The 27,655-nt window shown below is 42.8% G+C and overlaps 1 protein-coding gene across 7 annotated transcripts in view; it reads left to right on the top strand.

The window, feature by feature from the left end:
- The window catches only part of LOC131663055 (syndetin), a 400,041-nt gene that overhangs the window by 263,854 nt on the left and 108,532 nt on the right, over nt 1-27,655 (top strand). For 5 of the 7 annotated variants that reach the window (XM_058933119.1, XM_058933123.1, XM_058933120.1 and 2 more), the window contains 2 exons: nt 26,989-27,459; nt 27,524-27,645. In XM_058933119.1, coding sequence (XP_058789102.1) covers nt 26,989-27,459; nt 27,524-27,645 — 593 coding nt within the window. The remainder of the gene's footprint in view (nt 1-26,988; nt 27,460-27,523; nt 27,646-27,655) is intronic. The other 2 variants (XM_058933125.1, XM_058933124.1) reach the window with 2 other exon arrangements.

The raw sequence follows: 27,655 nt of genomic DNA on the forward strand, positions 1-27,655 counted from the left end.
AATGTCGCGGGCACGTTTACCAGGCCAAATGGCATTTTCTCCAACACCCACAGTCCTAAACCTGGAATTGCAATTGCAAATTCGACGCCAAAACGCTGACCTGAGATCAATCTTTGACAGAAATACGGCGCCATGCAGTCGATACAAAATCGAATCAAGACTGGGCATTGAGTATGCATCGATCTTTGTTACTTTGTTTACTGGTAGAAAGTCTAAATAAAATCGATACGTTCCATTTACCTTTTTCACAACCTTTTGACTCTAGGCTCGGGTAGTATGTGCTGTATATCAATGCTAACACCTGCATACGCTGAGTGTCCCTATAACTGGCGAGCTCCACGCATTCGGCGAACACGTGCGCCAATCTATCTGTATTATTTGCGAAGGGAATCCATTCTCTTGAGCCCTTGGGTCGTCGTTCCCGCCTCTCGATGCTAATGTACTGCATCCCCGCGTTCCAGAAATCTGCGTCAAGGATCAAGTCATGAACGCACAGTGCTACCGTGCATGCAATCAATGTCCCGCTCTTATCTTCTATGTCGAGGTACAGTTTTAGATCGCCTAAAGGGTCTGATTCCTCATCCGAGACTCCTTTAGCAAAGATTGTCAACGGTCTCAGTCGCGACGCAAACCTACTCGTTAATCCCGGGCCCATTACCGTATCCTGTACACCTGAATTCAACAACGCCAGGTAGATCTTTCCGTTTATATTATCGGTGAGAAAAAATCTATTCTCTACTATTATCACCTAAACTACGTCATCGTCTTCGCTTTGGTTCGCGAGCTGATTACTCAAGCTTGACTTAGTTCTTCTCTCTAATGAAATGGAAGGCGTTTCTGCCACCTTCACGTGGCCTACCAGATCATTCAACACTGATCGCTCTCCTTCGCACACTCTCATTTCCTTGCTTTCGATTGTTCGAAAGCTGCAGGGTGCGTTGCGGCGACACGGTTGTCATGCGTTCCACCTGCGAGATATCACCGCGGCAACGGCGCAGATACCAGCACAATAGTGGATCGTCGCAATAGTTGGCGGATGAATACTTAACTATTGTGGCACCTGTAACAGGTGAGGGAAATAGCCACGTAGAAAGAGAGAGAGAGAGAGAATCCAGAAGAGCACTTAACCTTTATCTACTGCGGCTCCTCGATGAGCTGGAAGCAGTGGGCCACCTACAGACGCATCGTCGTCTTCTATCGGGCAGCTCTCTCCTCGGTTCTTTTCTTCTCTTCTCCAATGACCTCTGCCGTACTCCTTCTCGCACTCGTTTGGCCGATGGCGTCCTTAGCTGACTGACTCACTGCTTGCTTCTTAACTCTCGAGTCCTTCTTCCTGACTCGACTCCTGCCTTTGCCTAACTCGACTCTTACTGCCACCTGACTCTCTTCCCTATACCTGACTTCCTGAGTCCTTCATCCTGATTGTCGCTCAATTTTCTCTCTCGACACTCGACACATCCCCTCTTGACACCGCTAATCGGTCGCGCCGGCCGCGAACCATTGCCCAATACCGACACTTGTCTCTTATCTCTCTCTCTCTCTCTCTCTCTCTCTTTCTCTCTTTCTTCATTCTCTCTCCTTTACTCTTGTTATCGCCTTTGCTGGCCCCACTATCGACTCGCTGATCATTATTGGCCGCTGAAAGAAAACAAACCGCATTAGACGCACACTAGAATGCACCTAACGTTAGTTGCTAGACCAGCCGAAAGCAGAGAAAGGGAAGGGAGCGGTACACAACAAAACGTCGTCGTCTGTTCCCGTCACAAGCTGATGCAAACAATTGATACCATGTTAAATCTTTTAACTGTACTAGTAAACAAAATGACATAATGAGCAGTCTTAAACTCGCTATCTAAAACTCAGACGGTATTATGTAAAGACATGTCACGTAATTGGGACTTTTATTTATTTTAAAATCCTTTTGGATTGCACTTTTACGTGCCTAAACTGGCATTGTGCATTTCTATATCAATTATTCCACTTTTATTTATATAGAGCTATTAATCCTAACAGCAAGCAGGCCTCACGGGGGACTCGTGTTGCAGACAAGCAGGGTCTCAAAGGCGACTTGTAGTATGGACAAGCGAAGCCTTAAAGGCGACTTGTTTATAAGTAAATGATTGAGTCAAATCTTTCTACCTCGAGGGGCAAAAAGTTGACTTAAAATTAGGAAAATTAAGGTTGAAATTTTAAGGATTTCATTTAAATTCGAATTACTTTCGATTTCTTTTCTTTCTCTTATTGTGGACAGGACTTCCTATGTTCTCGCGATTAACAAAACAAAAAGTAGAGATTTACGCACTCGTGTATATAAGTATTTTTTCTTCACTGGCTTTCTCGGAAACTGGAGGTGGACTTCTTTTCTTTAGTCGATAATGGCGTGGAACTGACTTTTGATTTTTCTTTCAGCTAATTTATCACCTCGGAGAACCAAGAAAAATGAAAAAACTTCCTTGCTTAGGGCCTGTAGCGTCTTTGTCTTCGTGACTGTATTGAATTAAGAGTTTTATCACGTAAAATTATGTCTTGGAATTGGTTGAAGGGCGTGGCTTTTCTAAAAAGTTGAGGGAGGGCCCCTTTGAGCTTGGGCTCTTTTCGTCAAACATGGTTCTTGATTTTCTGTTCGTTATAAACTGTTCTATTCTGTTCGTTATAATAATATGTATAATGCTTAATTATAGTGAAATAAGTTGAAAATTATCTTAAGAAAGATAATGAGTCTAATTTATTATTAATTTATCAAATTTTTTTATATTGATAGATTTTATTCATTTTTCATAAATCAAAAGGGAGTATAAAAAGTATAGAGTTTAATGTAATTTTCAACGTGTTACTTGTACAAAAACAACTATTATTTGTTTTATACAATTATAAGAATTTAAAATAGGAATAAGTCAGAGAGGGTTCATATTTATAGATTGTTGTTTCGGTTTATTTTGGTATATTTCCAAATTAGGTTAAATTCAGTTATTGTGATAAATTTTTATTGTTTCTTAGAAATTTGATAATACTTTTATAATTAATCATTTATATTCTATGTGATAAAATTAATGAATTTAATATATAATTTGCAACGGTAGTCGATTCGATCAATCGATACGTTCGCAATTTGGTAGCACTCGCGATGCTAGAGCGAACGTCTAGGAGAGAGAGGGGGCGCGCGAGAGTTCAAAGTTTCAGTTAAACCTCAGTTGTTGTGCGTTAGAGTACTGACAAATAGTTTTTCTATTGTGTTCCTGCCGTTTTGTCGATGAAAGTTTTCCTGGAATTCTTTGATTCGTGCGCGAGTGATCGTAGAGACAACCACAGCAGCAGCAACCGCATAGCAGCATTAAGTGCAGCAACAGCAGATTGGTAGCGAGGTAAACCGGCGCAGTCTTTCCAGGGAGGAAACCGTTGGCTAAGAAGAATTTCTTCAATGATTACGGCTGATCACCGTAATTGCACCGCAACGTAAGGTGTACCTCCCTTTTTCTGCGCGACAAAATATTTACGAGAATATTTTGTTCATCGCGACCGTTTGTGTGTTCACGCCGAGCATTAGTTTTCGCCGTCGAGTTTTGAATTCTCTCTCTCTCCCTGTATTATTGAAAATTGTAAATCCTATACGCATGCGCAAGTCTTTCAGCCCAACGAAGACTGTGGTTTTTAGTGATAAACGAATTTAATTTTATTACGTTATTTCGCATTACGTTATTTCGTTTCCTTTTAGTTTAACGGATCCATCACCGGTTAAATTTTAAACCGATTTCATCTAGGGGGTAGTTGGAATAAGCATTAGGTCACTCACACCTAAGATAGATCGAGTGTCACAAGTCAGGTGACTTAGGGTGAGTTCAACTCTGTTGGAAAGAAGACATCGGAACGAAAGTATCAAACGTAAAGGCGAATACACGTATACTCATACGTGTTTAATGAAGCGGCGATTAGCTCTGCATCGTGGGAGTTTATTCTTTAATAAACCCATTTTGTACCAGCTAATCCACCCCGTTACAAATTATTTAAATTTAAAATGATTATTCGTTTTGTATACAGGGTGTCCCATTTTAATTTTCACAGCTGAATATATTGGGAACAATCCCGGAAAGGTAAAAAATGATTTATATAAAAGTTGTTCAGGATTGAGGGGGCCATTTGTTGATGAACTTGGGTTTGATCTTGAACGCGACCCGTCAACATCATTTTAAGGTCAATGTTGTTTTTGAATAGAAATCCTATTTTTGATCACGAATTCGGTTTCCTCGTGAAATTCTACGTTCAGATCATGTAATACGTGTGGGGTCTCAAGACCACCCACCCCCCAATTGCCCCCCCCCCCCAAAGGGTTATTTCCAGGTCAATGTTGTTTTTTCAATGGAAACCTCTATTTTTTATCACGGATTTGGGTTCCTTGTCAAAATCTACGTTCAGATAAAGCTACATGTGTGCGGATGATCTCCCCAGGTGATTTCAAGGTGAATGTTGTTCAAGATACGGGTTTAATTGGAACCCGTATCTTTGACTGGAGATTCAAATTCTGCATAAAATTCTACGTTCAGATGATATTCCGTAAATGAATGATGAGTCGCGATAGAATAAATGTATGAACTTTAAGGACGTGTATATTTGAAGGGATTTTCACTTACATCTTTCCAAAATGGTGCCAGGATTGCAAATATTTCACGAATACACTGACGACTTGTTATCCTCAAAAATATCAGCAAACCGAGAAAATGAGTAAGGATGAAAAATTTTTCAAACAATTTTTAATCACTCAAAAATTGTGACGGATTTTTTCCATATGTTTTAAGCACTTTATCGATTTTGCAAATTGTACAATTTGTGCAAAATCAAAAAATTGCATAGTAAAGTTCCCTTATATACCTTGGCTTATTTTAAAAATTTTCAGTTTGAGTTTTTAAAAAAAATTTTTCTATTATTTAAACAATAATTACACTTGGATCGGGTACGTTGATGCTTAAGATATTTTTCCTAGAAGCAAATCTCCATGGTTGCCTAGTTTAGTAGAAATCAAGAAATAGCCCAAAATATGGTAGCAAATGTAAAAATAAGGGTATCAGAGATTCATCATTCATTTACGAAATATCACCTGAACGAAGAATTTTATGCAAAATTTGAATCTCCAGTCAAAGATACGGGTTCCAATTGAAAATGCAACATTGACCTTGAAATGACCTGGGGAAGAGGGTTACCGCGGAGATCATCCGCACACATGTAGCTTCATCTGAACGTTATTTTGATAAGGAACCTAAATTCGTGATAAAAATATAGAGATTTTCATTGAAAAAACAAAATTGACTTGGAAATAACCATTGGGAGGGGGGAGTAATTGGGGGGTAGGAGGCTCCGGGTCCCGACACGTATACATGATCTGAACGTAGAATTTCTCGAAGAATCCGAATCCATGGTCAAAAATATAGGTTCCTATTCAAAAACAACATTGACCTTGAAATGATGTTGATGGGTTGCGTTCAAGGTCAAATTCAAGTTCAACACATGGCCCCCTCGATCCTGAACAACTTTCATATGAGCTTTTCGGACTTGTTTCCAAGATATTCAGCTGTGAAAGTTAAAATGGGACACCCTGTATAGAACAATTTTCGAATTTTCTCAGAAAAAAGCGAGAGCAATAGGTCGTAATCTTTCTTAGCTCTCTCCTTTCTGTCAGGCCATGTCTTATTTCTACGGAGTGTTCTAGGTGCATACAGTTGTTGCAACTCAAAAAGTTAAAAAGTGAAAAGGCTTCACGAAAAAAATATATACTGAGATTATTGGCTATTATTGGCAGAACTAACAGGTACATTGAATTGGAAGTATTTTTAATCTATGAAAATATAAACATCATGTTAGTATCAGAAATATACTTTATATACCAAACTACACTGTATATAAAACTAATCGTCCTCTTAATAAAGCACATCGATGTACTGCAATTATAATCAAAACGAAAACAAACCACAACATCTACACTTACACTAGTGAAATCTACATACAAGCAACTAGTGTAATCATCAAGGAGAAGGACCGATAACAATATCAGCTGTTTATTGGCGTCCAAACAAAACAATTACAAAAGAAAACTGGACTGACTTATTCAATACACTAGGAAATCGCTTTATGGTGGGAGGCGATTACAATGCGAAACATCTATGGTGGAGTTCAAGATCATCAACTTCAACATACAAAGCCAGAGTACTCTATGAAATACTATAAAAAAAATACCTACATTCCAATGTCTACTGGAAAATCAACATACTTGCCTACAGATATAAACAAGATTCCGGATTTAATTCCGTATTTTATTGACTTATAGTATAACGAGCGGCCAGACCCTCGTTATGTCTCTCTCTCCCCATACATAATTGTGATTATTCTTATATATGTAATTGTCTTATATTTATCCCACATGTATGGCAGCAAAAGGTAAGTCAGAGAGAGCGCTAATAGAGGGCGAGCTAGAGAGAGAGAATTCGGGAGGCCGGCGCGACGCGCGCGAGTAGGAGAGTAGGGCAGAGGCGCGCGATAATTGTAAAGGGATTATACCGGCGACGACGAAGCACGTGGACGTGTGACGAGCGGCTATACTTGTGCTCGCGACCTTTTGTTACTCGACTTTTTGCGACTAACTCTTGTGACTGACATTTCGGTTGCCTGCGAATACGCGAGTGTCCACTCGGTGTGAGATATCGGCGCCGAGATTGCCCCTAGTGCCTTTGGCGGGCCAGTTCCTGCGGCCGCGCGTGCGAGCCTTTAAGGTCGCCCGCTTCTTGACTGCACCCGAGCTGTACACTGCGCGTCATCGCGAGCCACGTGCGAGGCTGAGGATATCGCCTGCAGGGCTAACGCCGAGACGTTATTGTAAGTACCTTCTCGAATACATGTTTCTCTCGCTAGCTTTTCGCCGCTCTCTCTCCCGCTTACGCTGCGTATTAATTTTATATTACTCTCCGTAGTTAACTCGATGTTATCTGTATATCTGTTTTCTTCTTTCGCGCTTCCTTTTACCTATCGTAATCAATCCCGTTCCGTCCGGCTTTCGCACCTAAATTTCGTGATTATTCCAAAGCGCCCATAGGACTACACGACGCTCTCCGCGGGCCAAGGTAACAGACGCTGCACCACGACGTTCCTGTTGCCGCTAGGCTAGGCTTTGCGCAGCCTATTACGAGGCCCACACCGAGCTGTTTATTCCCCTCGTAATTTATATAACGAGTGACCCGCGCTGGGTCAAAACCCCGTTATATTATGGCGCCCAACAACACATGGGTTTAATAGCTTTGTGAAAATCCGAAATTCGAATTATAATTGTATAGCGAAAGCGCGTGTTCGTGGAATCCACTGAGGAATGCGACGCGCGCGACGAGAGAAGAATTGTTTACGTTTAGAAGCTAGCTGTAGCGCACAACCAAAACAAGGCGCTCGGTTTCCAGCAGCTTAAATTTTATCATAGCGTGCGAGCGAGAGGCGTAATTCTTCGTATTTAGAAACGTATGCGTACAAGCGTAACAACTTTTATTTTCCGCTGTGCGTGCTGGCAACATTCGGGCGTATTTGCTTAAAAATTGTTACGCGACCTACAATTAAAATCCATTATTTCAGGATATTCCAAAATCATTGTTTTTCATTATCAGTTTTATAAAAATTAAAAATGGCCGAAAAAGATATAACTGACTTAATAATTATAAAAGAGAAAATTGACAATCACATTAAAGATTGGATTAAAAGTTTGCCAAGTGATAGAATAGATAACGTTTTGGAAAATCTTGAACTCGTGGTAGACGGCACAATGTATGAACGCGCGAACCGCTTATACAGACGACTGCAAGGTGACTATGAAGAAAAAGACTTCATACAAACCATAGACGCGTGGGACCACGAAACGATAACGCGGCGTAATAACCTTTGTCTCACTTTTATAAAATCAGACGCGCTACCGCGAGATTTGCGTGAAGATCTCGTTAACGCCGTTAATCAAGACATAGAAGAAGATATGATAAATAGCCAAGAAATAGAAGAAACGAATAACGGCGACATGTCACTCACAACAACAGCTAATACACACGAGACACACATGCGAGACGCGGTACGCACATATACACCGATGTTCGCGGTAATTACAAGCGCCCACGTGCCGATATCGCAGTCAACACCGCCGTGCACAGTATCAGCAGCAAACGTAGGCTCAAGCGAACAACGTCATGCCAACACGAACACAACATGCGCGCACGAGGCATCGATACCTACAATAGGCACCCTAAGTACGATAAATTATCGGGAAGACCTCATATGGGTTAATCTGCCTTGCGGTGAACCTAAACAAATGCCACGCTTAGCAGCCGAGGAGCTAAAACGAGCAGTGATAGCGGAACGTTCACAGGCTCAACAAATTCTCGATCTCCAAAATTGTTTAGAAGCTATGTCAAACGAACACGACAAACTTATAAGACAAAATGAAGATCTGAAGACCACAAACAATAACCTCCTCGCCAGACTACAAGCAGCTGAAGCAAGAGTTCATCAACAAAACGAGCGCACACGGTTTAACGCGACGCGCGCAGATAAAGCAGTCAACTTTCGCGATACATACAGCCTCATCGATCCGGACTTCGATCTAACTATAACCAGCCCGAATGTAAATCCCCATGCACGAATCTTCTGCTCGACAACGAAGCAGCAGACAACACAATACGCGACAGGGCCAACAATTTATTCAGCCGCACCAGTTAGACCGGCCGACAGGATGCAAGCGGCCACGCGATTAAGGGAAGCTGAGTTTCCCAACGCGATCCCTCACATCCCCGCAAGCTCGAGCTGGGGAAGGGGGGTCACATCTTCAAGTCGTCCGCTCTCGCAAGCGACGGGCGCGCAACAAACGGCCGCTGCACAAGCCCAAATCCCTTCGAGCTTCGGTGTCCCCAATTGGCGATCGAGCCCACTTCTCGCAACCTCCCGTTCGATGAGTTCAACCAGGAATTTAGGGAAAACCATCAGGGAATGGAAGATTTCCTTCGCGGGAGACGGCACCATCAGCATCGAGGAATTTTTAGAGCGTGTTGAAGAAAACTGCTGCCTAGACCGAATAGCGGAAGACGAGCTTTTAGACTCGTTGTCCACCCTGTTTCGCGGATCTGCGCTTCGATGGTACCGCTTGCTACGGCCCACATGGTCGTCGTATGAACAGTTCAGAGACGCCGCGCTATCCGCCTATAGTAAATCCAGGAAGTACAACCGTAACCTATCGGTTGAAGCACACCTGAGGACACAGGGCCCCGATGAACCGGTCCGCGATTACCTTGCAGCGCTGAATACTATTTTTAGCCGCTTCGAAAGGCCGTGGAGCGTCGCAGACCAGGTCAACTTGGCGATCGATAATATGCAGTCTAAACTGAAGAAAGAGTTGAAAAAGACTCAGAACTACTTCGCGTCGTTACCGCAGTTGTTAGCCAAAGCCATGGAAGTGGAGATCGCGGAGTCCGACGAACACTGGTAAGCTCCCCCCTCCGCAGAACAGAGCATGCTACCCGACGCGGCGTACCAGCCTAGAGCCAAAGCGCCGGCGAGGGCTAAAGCGAGTATCGCGTCCGTGGTAGAAAAGTCTTCTTTCTCTGAGGCCGACTTCGAAAAATCTTTCCAAAAGTTTTTCGATAAAAAGTGGCAGCAACTTGCGGCGGCTAAGAAAGGGCTTCCCGTCCCCCTTAAGGACGCAGTGCAGGAGTCGACCACCGTCGGCTCCTCGAAAGATGGCAAACCTCCGGCCTACCCGCGTCAACGCGAGGGAAGACGGAGTGGGGCAAGCGGCCGTGGCCGCCCGGCAAGAAACGGCCGGGCCCAAGTCATCACTCCCAAGTCGGATAAAAACAAGGGCAAGCCTCCCGGCCCCGATGCTGAGAAATTACTCTGTTGGGACTGCAGCTGGCCTGGGTACACCAAGGCCACCTGTCCCGATAGCTCAAAAATCGAGGCACCAAAAAACGTGGAGAGGAACGTGTAGATGAGGTCCCTACCGTTCCGATGGCGACCCGGACCTTCGCTGCAGATGCCCCCGCGGGAGAAGCGCCAACGCGTTCCGATAGTTTTGCGACGAGCGCGTTGGTAGAGAAGTACCCCAGATGGTGGCTGACGCTTAGCATCGGTCCATTTACCTGCAGGGCTCTGTACGACACTGGAGCCTCGCGCACCGTTCTGAGTCCCATCGCCCTTCAGATTGCTGCCGCGATGAACAAGCGCGTCAACATGTATGTCGGGCCCGGCGCGAAAGCAGTCGATGGTCATTATGTCCCTATCATCGGTAATGTACAGGTACCCTTTACGATAGGTGGTGTTACCCACTCGATCGACGTACTCATTTTGAGCGAGGCTGATGCTGATTGCACCCTCGGAAGCGACTTTGTTCGAGCCTTTTCCGCGTGTTTGGATCCCGAGACTAACACGATAAGGATTAAAGGTTGCGATCAGGAAGTCCCGACTACTGTCTCCTCACTTCGTGCGGAGGAGGCGATGTCGCTGGCAGCCTTGGGTATCGAAGAGATCTCGAAGGAGCAGCGACAAGAAATCGATCGAGTGATGGATGACCTCCTGCCCGAACCTTCCTGCGAGCAGCTTGACTGTACCGGATGGATCGAGCACGACATCGACATCGGCAGCGCGCGCCCAATTAAACAGAAATATTACCCGGTGTCGCATAAGATCGAAGAGGAGATGCACGTGCAAGTGCATAAAATGCTGCAAATGGGAATTATTCGTAAGTCCCGCAGCGAGTGGTCTAGCCCGGTGGTGATGATTCGGAAACCCGACGGCGAATAGCGATTTTGTGTGGACTACCGGAAGGTGAATAGCGTTACTCGCGTGAGCGCATATCCGCTGCCCTTTATGGACGCGATACTGCGAAAGCTCCAGCACGCCAGATTCGTGAGCGCAATTGATCTCGCGAGTGGATTTTGGCAGGTCCCTCTTTCGGAGAGGGCCATCCTGATAACTGCTTTCACCGTCCCAGGACTCGGGCTATTCGAATTTGTTCGGATGCCCTTCGGATTGGCTGGTGCCCCGGCAACATTTCAGATGTTGGCCGACAGGCTCATCTCGCCCGAGATGGAGCCTTATGCCTTCGCGTATCTTGACGACGTGATCATCGCTACTGAAACGTTCTCAGAGCATGTCCGCTGGCTCACGCATATCCTAAAAAGAATACGTGATGCTGGCCTTACGATCAATCGCAAGAAGTCCAGGATTTGCATGACCGAGGTGCGTTATCTCGGCGTGCTAGTAAATCGCGATGGCACGCGCCCCGATCCAGAACGAGTCGCACCGATACTCGAGCACCCAGCCCCGAAAAATCTTCGTGCTTTGCGCAGGTTCTTAGGCATGGCCTCGTGGTATCGAAAATTTCTAAGCGATTACGCCACGATTTGTGAGCCGCTTAACGCGCTCACCCGCAAGGACGCCAAATTTGAATGGCAGGAGGCGCAACGACAAGCTTTCGAGCAAGTCAAAGCCCTTTTGGCAACGGCCCCTGTCCTAGCCAGGCCCAATTTCACTGCGCCGTTCATCATCGAATGTGACGCGAGCGATACTGGCCTTGGAAGCCTTCTGCTGCAGCATATCGACGGCGAAGATCGAGTTCTGTGCTTCGCGAGCCGCGCCCTAACGGCTTGCGAACGCCGCTTGTCGGTTACCGAGCGTGAGTGCCTCGCTGTCGTATGGTCAACCGAAAAGTTCCGACCCTACGTGGAGGGGTATCACTTTACAGTTGTGACCGACCACCAGAGCCTTAAATGGCTCACTAATCTGAAACACCCAAACGGTAAGCTTAGTCGCTGATCCCTCGCGTTGCAATCGTATGATTTCGATATTATACATCGCAAGGGTAAGGACAACGTCGTGCCTGACGCGCTTTCACGCATGTTTGAGGCCGACGAAGACGAGCTCGCGGCTACCGCTTCATTGACACTCGACGAGAGCATCAACGACCCGTGGTACCGCAAGAGGATGCAGGAGGTCCTCGAGCGGCCCACGGATAACCCCTATTGGAAAGTTTTAGGCGGCCGGTTATATATTTATAAGCCTGACCCCATCGTCGACGACCTCTTCGGAACCGATGACGACGATTGGAAGCTCGTTATCCCAAAGGAAGACCGGGCACGAGTCTTATCCGAATGCCACGAGGAGCCGACGGCAGGACATCTTGGCCGCTACAAAACCCACAAGCGCGCGAGCCTCCGCTATTATTGGCCGAAGATCCATCACGACGTAGTCTATTACGTCAAGAATTGCCAAATCTGCCAGCAGGTCAAGGCCTTACAAGTCACACCAGCAGGATTGATGGGACGACACCTTGTCACGCGACCGTGGGAAATTGTGTCCGGCGATACCATGGGCCCTTTCCCGCGATCTGCGCAGGGCTACGAGCATTTGCTCGTCTTTCTCGATCTCTTCACTCGCTGGATCGAATGTGTCCCTCTCCGTAAGATTACTGGGAAAATCATCCGATGCCAACTAAAAGAACGTGTGTTTCTGCGTTTCGGGATCCCTAAGAAGTTCTTGTCTGACAACGGTACTCCGTTCAAGAATAAAGTTGTCGACGACTTTTTGGACTCGTTCGGCGTGATACACGCGACATGCGCCCCGTACTCGCCTAAGAGCAACCCAACCGAACGCGTAAATCGCACGCTCAAAACAATGATTCGAGCGTTTATCGAGGAAAAGCACTCGACGTGGGATGCGCACATAGCAGAGTTCGCGTTTGCCTACAACACGGCAATACACGAAGCGGTGCGCACGAGCCCCGCTTTTCTAAATTACGGACGCCATCCCGAGCTGCCAAACTCGAAGAAACGAGAGGAAGAACGCGCCGTGGCTCGGAACCTCGAGACGGCCACGGTCACCGACTGGCACGCTCGAATTAACAAGCTCGACGACTTCCGAGCCGTTGCACTGCAACACTCGCGAGGAGCCCAAGATAGACAGGAGATGTACTACAACGCTAAGCATCGCGACGTCAGGTATAACGTCGGTGATAGAGTCTGGGCGAAGAATCGTATGCTGTCCTCCACCGCTAACCAGACGACCGCGAAACTCAGCCCGAAATACGCGGGCCCGTTCATCGTTACCGCACGCCTCGGTCCCAACTCATACCAACTCCAGAACGAAGAAGGTTGTGACGTTGGTAAAGTCGCCGTTTGCGACTTGCGCCCGTGTTTCGACGGAGCCCAGTGCCCCGATGATGCAGCTGACAGTCCTCTCCTTGAAGGAAAAGAAAACGACAAGACGATGTCGTTGAAAGGAATTTTCTCACCCGATCGCACGCAAGAAAGCGACGAGCGCGATACCTCGAACAACGACGTATCGGTCACGAAGGTTATAGGGCCAGAGGCCTCAGCAAGCCCACGACAGGACCTTGCGCAAGGCGAAATACCGACCGCCCCAAGGAGAAGAGGTCGTCCTCGCAAGCAGAAAATGCATGCTCCCGTCGACGTATCCCCTCGGCGCTTGCGTTCCAGGAACTAACACCCTACGACTTTGCTTGTTTCCTCATTTTCTTTCTGCTTATCTCACCTTCTATGCTAATAAAACTCTGTTACTGCTTGAAAGCTTCCTGCTTCCCTAGCAGACGCTATCGCTTGATGCAGCTAATCGAGCTCGTTTTCTTGCTTAACATTACGTATGCTTCGCCCTGTAGAGGATGCTGACCAACGCCGAAATAGCTCCCCTCGCCGTATGGATGGAAGAAGTGCTGCATGATGCATTCACGGCGGCCGTAGCTATTGCATCGCGCCGAAACGCTGCGCCGTCGACGCGCAGGGACGCCACTCCGGCTTCAGCCCTGGCCTACTCCAACGTGGTAGAGGATATCCCAGCCAACAAGTCGCGGGCCTCGTCAGATGATGACAGCGACGCCAGTTCCGCGGAAACTACCCTGGACTTCCCCCAGAGGATGCTACGCAGGCCGAGACAGCCAGAGGGCAATGCAGGCCGTAAAGGTGAGGATTCACCGGACCGCAACCTGAAGCACGCCAACGAGTCTTCTTGTTCCGCCATGGCGGCCGCCGAACGCTTGGAGGCCATCCTGCGGCAGCGCGGCTACGGCCCCAAGGAACGCGACGTCGCTACGAGCCTCAAGGCCAAGGTAGACCCGGCCCCTACGGCGAAAGAGCCACCTACCCTCGAAGAGGAGTGGAAGGTCCTCCAGGCTCACTTCACCGCCTGCAGAAAGGCGCGGCTCGCCGCGGAAAAAGAGGAGGAAAAGGCCTACCGAGATGGACTCGCCTTCATCGACCGTCATGGGTCCCGCGGTCTCGCTATCGCGGGAACCTACGCGACCAGACTGCAGGAGGCCATAGAGCTCAAGGCCTACCTCCAGGAGGCGATCCCCGAATGGCGGAAGGAATGCGAGGCTCGCAAACAGCGCGAGGAGACGCGGCAACGCTTACGAGAGGAGCAACGTCGAGCCCAGGAGCACCTCGAGACGGTGAAACGGCAGCTCGCAGCCTTGGGCGACCCACCGACGTCCCACTCCCGTCGAGCGTCCAGCCAGGCCATCCCGAACGACCGGACGCGCCGCACGCCAGGCTATTTTGCCCTGCAAGGAGCCGCGGGAGACGAGCCGTGCAACCGCTGGGCCGGTCCCCGTCCCGACCTCTTCGGCAAGCGGGCTTGCTCCACTTGCGGCCTCACAGGAGTACCTCGAACCTCCGACTGTCCGAATTGGTCGAGGCACGAGCTTTGGAGGAGCGGCGGACAGCAACCGTACTCGTACAGCACGGTCGAAACGCGTCAACGCAGGGAAACCTTCCTTCGAGATCAAGAGGAGTCGTCGGTCACCCACGCGGACGACGGCGACAGATGAGGTGTATCCGAGCACTAGGTCTAAACCTAAGCGCTACGACCATCCTCGCGACCTCGCCCTCGAAGTTTTCCCCTCAAGAATCAGGCATTGACGCCCATGTTTTCTTTTCTTTTCCCTTCTCGTTTTCTTTTGTCACGCGTTACTATTAGATTTGCGACCCGCGCGAGTAGAGAGAGTCGCGGTAAGCTACGTTCCACCTAGAGTTTCTAGTGTATAGATAAATAAAACATATTTTTTTACCACTACGATGTCTTGATTTTTCCTTATCAATTGATTTTCCTTGCTTGGTGGAAAGAGACAGGTTATTCGACCTGGTACGCCCTGCTACCCAGTCTGGGGAAGGGGCATATAACGAGCGGCCAGACCCTCGTTATGTCTCTCTCTCCCCATACATAATTGTGATTATTCTTATATATGTAATTGTCTTATATTTATCCCACATGTATGGCAGCAAAAGGTAAGTCAGAGAGAGCGCTAATAGAGGGCGAGCTAGAGAGAGAGAATTCGGGAGGCCGGCGCGACGCGCGCGAGTAGGAGAGTAGGGCAGAGGCGCGCGATAATTGTAAAGGGATTATACCGGCGACGACGAAGCACGTGGACGTGTGACGAGCGGCTATACTTGTGCTCGCGACCTTTTGTTACTCGACTTTTCGCGACTAACTCTTGTGACTGACATTTCGGTTGCCTGCGAATACGCGAGTGTCCACTCGGTGTGAGATATCGGCGCCGAGATTGCCCCTAGTGCCTTTGGCGGGCCAGTTCCTGCGGCCGCGCGTGCGAGCCTTTAAGGTCGCCCGCTTCTTGACTGCACCCGAGCTGTACACTGCGCGTCATCGCGAGCCACGTGCGAGGCTGAGGATATCGCCTGCAGGGCTAACGCCGAGACGTTATTGTAAGTACCTTCTCGAATACATGTTTCTCTCGCTAGCTTTTCGCCGCTCTCTCTCCCGCTTACGCTGAGTATTAATTTTGTATTACTCTCCGTAGTAAACTCGATGTTATCTGTATATCTGTTTTCTTCTTTCGCGCTTCCTTTTACCTATCGTAATCAATCCCGTTCCGTCCGGCTTTCGCACCTAAATTTCGTGATTATTCCAAAGCGCCCATAGGACTACACGACGCTCTCCGCGGGCCAAGGTAACAGACGCTGCACCACGACGTTCCTGTTGCCGCTGGGCTAGGCTTTGCGCAGCCTATTACGAGGCCCACACCGAGCTGTTTATTCCCCTCGTAATTTATATAACGAGTGACTCGCGCTGGATCAAAACCCCGTTATAATAGTAAAAGGTATAAACAAAACTTATTTTGAAGTGTCATTATATTTAGATTTATTGTTAAAATATTCATACTTTATTATAAATTAGAATCATTTTTATTTATTTTGTTCTAATAACAAATGAGGATCGTTATACATACGTAGTTATTATTTTTTTTTCGTCATTTTATTACGTTGTCAGTTTTTCAAATGAGCAGTAGTATTATAATAATAAAATATTAATAGAAGTTATATTGTATTCGTATTTCTTTAACACCATACTCCAATATTTATCATCAGAATATTCGCCGCTAATAAGGACTCTACGCCACCAAGTATTTAATAAAGTAAACAATAACACAAAAATCAACTAAAAAAACTATGCTCGTTACATAGAAGAATGCATAACGTACAACTTTTCTCTTAAAACAGCTAATAATATAGAAAACAGCATCAACTCACTCAACTTAATTCTAGCTGAAACTATTAACAAATGCTACACTAGATAGAAATAAATCACAGGCAGTCACGTCCACTAAAATAATCCAAAAAACCAAAGAAGAGAGATTATGAAGAAAAAGATATCAAATAACTAAATCGAGTCTAGTACAAAACTAAAGTAATAAAGCATCCAAAGATCCATAGAAAATGTTATATGAAGAAAAAAACACAAACGTAGAATTATTTTATGTTAGATTACTGAGAGTCCTATAAAAGCAACAGATTACTCATTATGGAAATCTACTAAACGACTTAAAAGATCAACTACATTTATACCACCTACCAGAAAACCTGGTGGTAACTAGGCAAGATTGGACGACAGAAAAGCTGAGACGTTCGCAAATCATCTGAATATAGTATTTAAGCCTCACCAAAGAATAGTCACCGACGAAGAAGAAGAAATCTTACTATAAGGCTCTGATGTCCAAGACAGTACACCAATCAAATCGATTAAAAAAAGGAAGTATCACAAATTATTAATAATATTAAGACTAGCAAAGTTCCCGCTTTTGATAATATCACAGGAACAATGATCAAATCGTTACCTTCAATTGCATTAAGATACTTAACAATTGTTTTCAACATATGCTTGTCATGCTATTTTCGTTTCCAGTAGAAAGTAGCAGAGATTGTTCTAATACCTAAACCCGGTAAAAAACTAGAACTGACAATTTCATATAAACCGATTAGCCTTTTATGAGCACTTTTCTAAAATCTTTAAAAAACTAATTCTAGCTAGAATTAACCCAATAATACTGAATAGAAAACTTATTCGTAACTATCAATTTAGTTTCAGGTGTAACCATGCCACGATTGAGCAAATAAGTAGAATAATATCTGTTGTGAAAAAAGCCATCAAAGATAAACATTACCGCACTGATATATTCCTGGATGTCGCCCAGGCTTTTGACAAGATTTGGTATATAGCGCTACTACACAAGTTCAAGAAATTTTTTCCTCAACCTTATTACAAATTGTTACAGTGTTATTTAAACAATAGAGCCTATCAAGTTAAAATCAATATAAATGTATCAAAACGTTAGTTAATAAAAGCAGGAGTATTCTAGATCCAACACTACTTATATCTGTTATACAGCTCGGACCTACCAAAGTCTATTAACATCTTAACAGCAACATATGCAGATGATATAGCAATTTTAACAGTACACCCAGAGGCAACAATGGAAACCAACATATTGCAAAACTACATAAAAATCACCTTCAAAATTGATTTATCTCCTAGAGGATAATAGTAAATGAAAACAAATCAATACATACAACATTCACACTTCGAAAAGATAACTGTCTTCCTATCAGAATAAACGATAAATATATTCCACAAAAGAATCAAGTAAAATATTTATGTAATCACTTAGACCAAAGACTTATAGTACATGGAAAGAACATAAATTTACTAAACGTAAATAGTTATGTCTAAAATAGAGGACAATTTACTGGTTCATCGGAACAAAATCGGAGATGTCAATTGAAAACAAACTGCTGTTGTATAAAGCTGTACTTAAATTAGTCTGGACCTATGGCATTCAACTATGAGATGCTACTTCTAACTCGAATACTGAAATCCTGGAAAGATTTCATGAGTGTAGACGTATACTGTCGTTTATGTGTGCACGCGACTCTGCGCCGTCGTGTATCATTAGCGCATCGTGCGCACTTGCTCGCGCGAGCAGCCATGATTAACGTTACAGTGCAAAATTCACCGCCATGTGTTTAACTAAATGATCACGATGTGGTCGTCCTCGGACAGATTTCCCGTCGATGGCGTTGGACAGTCTAATCATTTGCTATTGCTCTATTCGTGAGAAAGTGCGCCTCGGCTCACTCACAAAAAAAGTGCCTCGAAATCGCTGCCTGCCCCAGATAGTACTTCCATCCGTGCAGAAGATTGGACTAGGCATGAGTTAGCCATTGAAATAAAGGAAAGATATGTATTCTGACAGTAGCTCTGAGGCTCATTTATACATCTTTCTATATTGAGTTTATTCAACTTAATGTTACAATGTTTATTTATACATTTACAATATACATTTCAATTTGTTGAGTGACGTGTCTTGTTTCTTGTTAGTGTTTTGTGTTGTATTTGTGTGTGATCGTGCTTTGATGATTTAGTGTTTTTTCTTTTTCTTTGCGCTTCCTTTTCCTCTTCTTTCATCTGTCCGTATTAGGGCTTTTACACCTTCACTGCGGTATCCTCCGCTCCCTCTGTTTTCACTCATGCTTACTACGGTTCTCTCTTACCGTTTTCTTTCTTCTCTCTTTTCACTTTTCTTTTTCTTTCTCTTTTTCTTCTTCTTTTCTTCTTCTTTTCCACTTTAGATCCCTCATCCATGCTATTTTTTCTTTGCTCCCAACCATTATTTCTTCCCACTTTTCTCCTTCTTTTCTTGTCATTTCGCATTTTTCTACTATGTGTTTCCAGTCTTCCTCTTCTTTTTGGCATAATCTACATTTCCTATTTTCCTCTTTTTCCCAGTATCTACACCCTCTTGTCTCGTTCCCTAACCTAAACCTCTCTCTTATCTGTATCCCTCTTATTTTCCCTTCATTTTGTATATCTTTTAGTCTACTCTTCTTCATTTCCTCCCTTATCCCCTTCCACTCTCTTATATATCTTGATTCTTCCATCTTGTCTTCCATTTCTTTTTCTTCTTTTTTCTTCAATTCTTCTCTTACTTCTTCCCAGAACTCTTCTCTTTCATCGTCTCCTTCTTCTCTCTCTCTGTATTTTTTACTTTCCCCTAGTCTTTCTTCTCTCTCTCCTTTTTTTCATTTCTTTCTTCTCTTTTCTTTTCGTTTCTCTTCATTTCTCTCCATGCTTCTTTCTTTATTGTTCCATCCCTCTCTTCTTTTATTTTATTTTCATATCTCATCGCTCTCTCTATTGCTTTTTCTTTTATTTCTTTTCTTCCTGTTTCCCATTTTATCAGATAACTCGGTGTGTTTCTGTCCAAACCCAGTACCCATTTTATATATTTCATTTGTAGTCTTTCTATTTCCTCGTATCTTTTCCATCCCCATATTTCTGCTCCATACATTATCACGCTTTTCATTAACGTATCAAATAACATCATCCTTAGCTTCCAATTTTCTTTAAATAATCTTTCTCCCAACCCCCATACTTTTCCTAGTCCCATATTTATTTTACCTTCTGTTTTCTTTATATGTCTCTTATTCCCATTATTTTTGTTTATTATGTATCCCAGATAGTTATATTCTTTTACCATTTCAATTTTCTTTCCTATCCACTCAAAACTTTCTTCCTTTCCTCTTCCTCCTCCTTTCTTACATTTCATCATTTTTGACTTTTCTACGTTTAATTCCAACCCTCTTTCCTCTAAGAATCTCCTTAGTTTTTTCAGCATCTCTTTCATCCCATTTTCATTATTTGCCATCATTACTATATCATCCGCGTATCCTATCGTCCAAATTTTCTTTCTTCCTATTACCACTCCTCCTTCCTGAATTTTACTCATTTTATCTTCTAACTCCGCAAAGGCAAGATTAAATAGCGTGGTGCTCAGCGGGCACCCTTGCCTTACTCCCTTTTCTGTGTCGAATTCACCTATTATCTCTCCTCTAATTTTTATTCTGCATCCTGTTTCCTTGTATATTTCTTCTATGCTTCTTCTGATTCTTTTATCTATTTCTTTTTCCTTCATTATTTCCCATATCTTCTTTCTTCTTATCTTGTCAAACGCTGCTTTCATGTCAGCGAAGAAGACAAACAATTTCCCACCTTTTTCTCTGATTTCTTTTCCTATTGCCGTTTTTAGCACGTATATTGCGTCTGTTGTTCCTCTTTTTAGTCTGAAACCCATTTGCGTATCGCTTTGTATTCCTTTTTCTTCTATCTCTTTATCTAGTCTTTTCCTTACTATTTCTGCATATATCTTATATCCTGTGTCCATCAGCGTTATACCCCTATAATTGCTTACTTCTTCTTTTTTTCCTTTCTTGTATATTGGTATTATTATTCCCTTTCTCCATTCCTTCGGGTATCCTTCTCCATTCCATACTCTATTTAGACATTTTGTCAGGTCATTTATTAGGCTTTCAGTCCCAGCCATCCACGCTTCATTTGCAATCTCATCTTCTCCTGTTGCTTTTTTCTTTTTCATTCTCTTTATCACCTCTACTACCTCTTTTACTTCTATTTCCCCTCTTTCTTCTTTTTCCCCCCTTTCCCATTCTTCTCTTTCTTCTTTTTTATTGTCATCCTTTTCTTTTTCTCCCAGCTGCTTCTTGAAGTGTTTTAGCCATTCCTCATTGCTTATTTTTTCATCTATTTTTGTTCTTTTTTTCTTTCCTCCGCTCACTTTTTTCCAAAATTTCCTTCTCGTTCTATCTTTGCTTATTTCCTTCGCCACTTTCCTTCCTTCCTCTTCTTTTGCCTTTCTTATTTCCTCTCTGTATTCCCTCTTTGCTTCCAGGTAACCGCTTCTATCCCCAATTCCTCTTCTTAGTTCTTTCAGAGCATTCATTACCTTGTCTCTTTTTACCTTACATTCTTCTCTCCACCAGCTTTTTCTTGTTCCTTTTTTACTCCTTATTTTCTTTTTTGTTATAGCGTTCTGCACTCTAATTTTTATCTCGTCCCATTTTTCCGTTCCTTCTACTGCTCCTATCCATCTGTGATACTCTTTTATTCCTTCTTCGCTCCAGTCTTCTCTTAACCTTTCTTCTTCTCTGTTTTCTTCTTCTTCAACCCTGTTTTCTAGCTCCACTTCTACTGGTAGGTGATCCGAATTGATTCTCTCTCCCATTTGCATTTTCTTCACTCTCTCTTCCCCTCCTATATTTCCTATTACGTAGTCAATCGTCGATATCCCTCTCGCTCCTATATATGTAATTTCTCCTTCTTTATCTCCCTCTTTTTTTCCATTCATAATCACTAATCCCGTCTCTCCTAGCCATTTAACCATCTCTTCCCCTTCTGCGTTTATCATACCATCCTTTGTTTTTATTTCTTCTGTCTGTCCTTCGCTATCCCATTCTCTTCCTTCGCCTCCTGTTCTAGCGTTAAAATCTCCTCCTATTATTAATATTTTACCTCTATTTTCCTCTATTTCTTCGGTTAGGTACTCATAATTTTCTTTTTTCTTGTGCTGCATGTAGACTGATGCCACCGTGCATTTCTCTCTCTCTATCTCTATTTCCCCTACTATGACTTCTTCTGTCCTTTCTTTCTTCCATTTTACCTTTATTCTCCCTTGTCTTTCTCTTACTGCCATCAGTCCACCCCCTATCTCCCTACCCCTTTTTCCTTCCCTTCTCGAGTCCCTCCATTCAATGATATACCCATTCAGATTTCTTTCTATTCCTATTTCTGCTTCTTCTCTTTTCACCCATGTCTCCGTAAGTCCTACTATATCAAAATTTCTAATATATTTCCAGTCCTCTTCTTCCAAGCTCTTTATTCCCGCCACATTCCAAAATAACATTTTTACTGTTTTCCTTCCCTTCACCTCTTCTCTCCTCTCTCCTCTCCCCCCTTTAATTCCGAAACCCCACCCTTCCTTTCTTTGTCATTCTCTCCTCTCTCTCGTTCCACCTCCACTCTTCCTCCCCTGCTCTTAGCCCATTGTGCCATATTTTTACTTCCTTACCCTTATTTTTCAATTCCCTTGCTTTTCTTCTTACCTCCTCTCTTATTTTCCTTTGTTTCCACGTCCAGTCGTGATCTATATAAATTTTTTTCTCCCCTAATTTACTTTTTTTCTTCATTATTCCCTCCTTTTGCTCCCATGAGGCACACTTTATTTGCCACATCCTCTTCCTTCTATACTCCATCCCTTCCTGTCTCTGATTTGTTTCTGATCGTCCTATGCTCCTTAGGCTTATTATTTCCCCCTTTATTCCCATTCTGTCCTTTAACCATTCCTCTGCGTCTCCTTTTTTATTCCATTTTAGTTCTCTCTCCAGATCTGTAACAATTATGTTATTTACCCTATTTTCTCTATCCATCCTCTCCTTCATGTAATCTATTTCTTCCCTATTATCTACTCCTTTTACTTCTACCCTTGTCTCTCTTCCTTCTATGTATTTTTTCATCTTATTCATCTCTTCTTCCCATTCTTTAATTCTTTCTTCCCACTTCTCTTGTCTTCTATTTTCTTCTCTTTTCTCTTTTTTCCTTTCCTCTCTATCTTTCTCTAATTCTTCTCTAAGTTTTTCCAAACCTCTCTCCCATTTTGCCTCTCTTTTTTTCTCCGCCTCTTCCATTCGTCTCATCATTTCCTCTCTCTCCCTCTTCCCCTCTCTTCTCAACTCTCTCATTTCTGCTAGTACTCTTTCAAATACATTGTCTTCTCCTTTACTCTCCCCCACCCCTATCAATGTTCTGTCCATTTCATTCCCTTCGTCCCCCTCTGTTTCACTCCCCTCGCTTTCACTTTTGTACCTTTTCGCCTGTCTCACTTCTTCCTTGTTTCCCCCTCTCATGCCCTCTTCGCTCTCTCTACCTCTCACCCCCTTTGCCTTCCTCTTATCCCCGTTACCGTCTCTCTCTCTCGCTGTTCCTGGTGTTGTAAACATCTCGTTCCTGTTTCCTATTCCTATTCCCCGTCTTGCTCCCGCCTTAACTTTCTCTCTTATTCCCTCTAACTTCGCCTTTATGCCCCTCTCCTACGCTCCTCTTTTCCCGCCTTCTGATTTATCCACCCTAACCTATCCTTTCTCTCTTTATTTCTTTTTCACCTTTCTTCCTTCACCCTTTATCTCGTTCACTTTTTCTCTTCTCCGAACGTCCTTCCACTCCTCCTGCACTTTTTCTCCACTTTTCTCTTCACTTCCTGCTCTCCTTCTCTCCAGAATCGGCCTATATTCAGCACTCACACAAGACACGTCTACTCTTGTCCAAGTCACAATATAACCTCTCTTATACATCTTTATAATTATCGCAATTCAATAAAACAACGTCGGCCTAAGATCGGGAAAACGTCTTAGAGCACAACGAGTATGGACACCGCCATTTTGGTCTCTTGCGCTGCCACCGTTACACTCATTGCTAACACTTATTTGATAAATCGACGATCTCTCGTGAGAATTCTCTCTGTTACCGTAACTCCGTAACAGAAAGATGAAGCTGTTTACGTATAAAAAGAACGCGAGTGCAGATCAGCCAATCTGTATGACAAAGCGGATCATTTCTTGTCGTCTCACCTACGAAACACTACTGCGCTCGATAAGCTCTCGCTAGAATAGTCAAGCGGAGCTCAGGTGTGCCTATCGTCCTCCATCTGGTAGCTCCTAGAACTTTTTTTTCTTTGTTTTTGTTTATATCAGGATAGTATCTTATTGTCCAGTTAGTAAAAACGATTTGCTCGTTACAGAATTGGAAGTCGATTGACGCGATCAGACGTCCTCTCTTTCGCCGCACACACACATGCATTTAACGATTGATAGCCGGTTGATGCTGCCCTCAATATGCACGATTAGCAATGATTCTCGTTATAACATACATGTAGGGAGTTTGAGGCCATGTGCATACATGTGTTGCATTGCAATGATAATTTTACTAATATAAAAATGCGCTGATATAACACTTCAAGAATTGAGCACCGCTATCACTTTTTAAGCAGCACGCACAGGCTGGCCCCTATCCTCTCTCACGCTCGTCGTCCTGTGATCAATTGTCTATAACTAGCTGCCCATAGGCTGAAATTCAATCGTAATTGTCTTAATACTTAATTCTCAACAACAACAACAAAAATTAATTGTGCCATCTTATTTAATTTTTCATTTTTGAAAACGAATACAATGGTACCAAACTTCTCATATGTTCCAGAATATACATACCTGAATATAGACACGTATGTAATAACTATGAAATAATTATATTGAAAATAATAGAGGTTTACAAAATAAAAAAAGTTAATCCGTATTTGACCAGACCATATAGCTTTTATGTATTTCTATGCGCTGAACACGAATCCAAGGTCTGCTGTTGATCTCCATCACGTCAGGTTCAAGGTTATTTGAAGGTCAAATATGTTTAATACAACGGAATTTAAAATTTGACTACGGATTCGGAAAGAGCGAGAAATTTTATGTTCAAATACTCTACTAAATAAGTTTTCTCCAACATGACTTTTGAAGGGCACCTGGAGCTCAAACAGACGACAGATAGACCAAATTTGCTTTCGATTCATATGAACTTGTTTTTGAGACGTTCCAAGGACTTCTATCGTATACTATCATGTATCTTTGTATCCTGAATACAAACCTGGAATCCATTTGACCTCATCGGTTTCGGATCAAGGTCATTTAAGGTTAATTCGTTTATTTTGCAAAAAAAATCATATCTAACCCTAATCTTCGAATCCTGATTGCTTGAACCCCCTAACCCTCTAGTGCTGTAACTCTGCAAGACTATAATCCTCGATCCTCAACCTCGATCTCGATATCTTAATTTCTTCAATCCCCGAGCCCGGTAACCTGTAACTGTACAACCCCCGACCTTCACAACTTGATTTTCTCAACTCCTATGCGATGAACTTCGATCTATATTATGAAAGGCTTGTGAGCGTACAGAGGCGAGGGCCTTGACGATAGCTAGTGCATACCGGACGATCTCGAGGAATTCTATTCTGATTGTCGCTGGCTGGAGTTGGATATCTGATGCACTAGCGGTTCTGTTCAACAGTCCTTTTCAGGATAGTTGGGCATCCAGTGCAGCAGCGGTTCCGTCCAACAGTCCTTTTCAGGATAGTTGGGTATCCCGTGTAGCAGTGGTTCTGTCTAACAGTCCTTTTCAGGATACTTGGGCATCCAGTGCAGCAACGATTTCTCCAGTGCTTATTCAGTTATTTTGTATACGATAGAACTTGGTTTTAGATCTGCAAAAATGGATAAATATAATATAATATAATGGCAAATATAATATCAATAAAAACTTAATTTCTTTCTTTAAAAAACTTCGAAAGACTTATACCGAGTGTTTTAAAACCACTTATATGGATTTAAACCAACCCTGGGTTCCGAAACTCTGTCGAGTTTGTGATTCGCGTTTAAGACGTTGGAAGCATGGGGAGTGACAAATGATTTTCTTATCGCCTATGATTTGGCGTGCACCTTGAGATCATGATAGTGATTGCTATTTTTTTATAAACGCGAAGTTTGGATTTAATTCGAGAGACAGTCGATCTTTGGTTTACACAACTACTTCGGTTGTCACAAGGCCAGTCTTAGTAATCAATACCAGTCATGATGAAGATAGAGCAATGGAAATCGATATAAGTGATAAAAACATTGCAGAATCTTTGAGTGACACGGATCAAGAAAATGACAAAGAAGATAAAGAAGAAGATGACGCAGAACATGATGAAATGAATGACCGAGAAAGTTACGAAGAAGATGACGAAGAAACTGATTGTGATGTTGGTAAAACGGTTAACCATATAACCCCTTCAAAGTTTGATCAGAGTGAACTCAATGAGTTGGTAAGAGATTTAGGGCTATCTAAAGCGCAATCAGAACTATTGGAATCACGGTTGAAAGAAAAAGGATATTTACATAAAGAAACAAAAGTAACATACTACAGAAACAGAGATAAGCCTTTTCGAAAATATTTTGTTCAAGATGGTTCTTTGGTATATTGTTATAATATAGACGGGTTGCTTAGCGAATTTGGAGTTCAACATGAACCCATATCAACAGAAGCCCTTAGAACGTCTCAAAAACAAGTTCATATGAATCAAAAGCAAATTTGGTCTACCTGTCATCTGTTTGAGCTCTAGGTGCCCTTCAAAACTCATGTTGGAAAAAAACCAATAATATGTATTTGAACGTAAAATTTCTCGCTCTTTCCGAATCGTAGTCAAATATTAAATTCTGTTGTATTAAACATATTTGACCTTCAAATAACCTTGAACCTGAAGTCATGGAGATCAACAGACCTTGGATTCGTGTTCAGCGCATCGAAATTCATAAAAACTATATAGTTTGGTTAAATAGGCATCAACATTTTTTATTTTGTAAACCTGTGTAATTAGAAAATGTCATTTCCATCGCATAAGTTTTTTGTTGTGTATCTTATTTCGCATACTCACGTCAAAACAATGTTTGAATTGATTTTATCTCACTTTTATCTTAATAACCTTTATATGAGAAATTAATAAAATCAAGATTGGGTTTAAAAATTGATCTAACCATCTAAAATATCAACTATAATATCTCATAGTCTCGAAAGAAAACAGATGTTATCCTCATCAAGTTTAAACAAAAACAATGACCCATAACGTTGACTTTTTTCTTTTCAGTTATTTCTATTATCGTGAATTCCAACAAAATTAGAATTAAATAAAAACAAATGACCCATTTAATTATTGGAAAAGTATTATTCTACATTGATCTTAATTTTTGCTTCTAGGTGAAATCTTATTCTGGTACGATATACACAACTAATTTAAAACGATCTATATCGTATATCAAAGATAACTTAATTTTAGAAAAAATATGCAAAACTAATGAATACATCTTCAATGATAAAATAAGACGACCGCAGTTGTCTCTAACAGTGGACTTAATTAGTGCTGTTACTTTGTTTGGACTGAAAGAAAGGATTATTGCCACAGAATCTTTGATCTTTTTTGGACTCCAACTAGAATCTATACGACATAATTTCAATTCTTTGATGTTAGATGATTGTAGTCGACATTCGTTAGATAAATTTTATTGTCAGATTGTTAGCTCTGCTGTGGATATACGAAAACCTATCTATACAGCAGCAGTTTCCAAAATCTTCCAATTATCAGACCTTCTGCCGTTGATAAATAATGTCGATTGGGAACAACATGATGTAGCATGTCAACATAGCTACTATATTGATTTTTTTTTAAAAGTATAATAAATTTTTCTAATTAATTTTTCACTTTTTTATAACTTTTCTATATATTTATTTGCAGGAAATATTTCAGTTCAAATTAAAACTAACAGATATTCAGCATCATGTGCCTTTCAATGCAGATACAATGATGAGTTTGTGGGACTGTGTAGCCTATGTTTCATCTCATTTACTGGTAGACGCGTAAGTTTTT

The sequence above is a fragment of the Phymastichus coffea genome, unplaced genomic scaffold, assembly GCF_024137745.1.
Source record: "Phymastichus coffea isolate CEN01 unplaced genomic scaffold, Cenicafe_Pcof_1.1 PCOF00030, whole genome shotgun sequence".
Lineage (NCBI taxonomy): Eukaryota > Metazoa > Arthropoda > Insecta > Hymenoptera > Eulophidae > Phymastichus > Phymastichus coffea.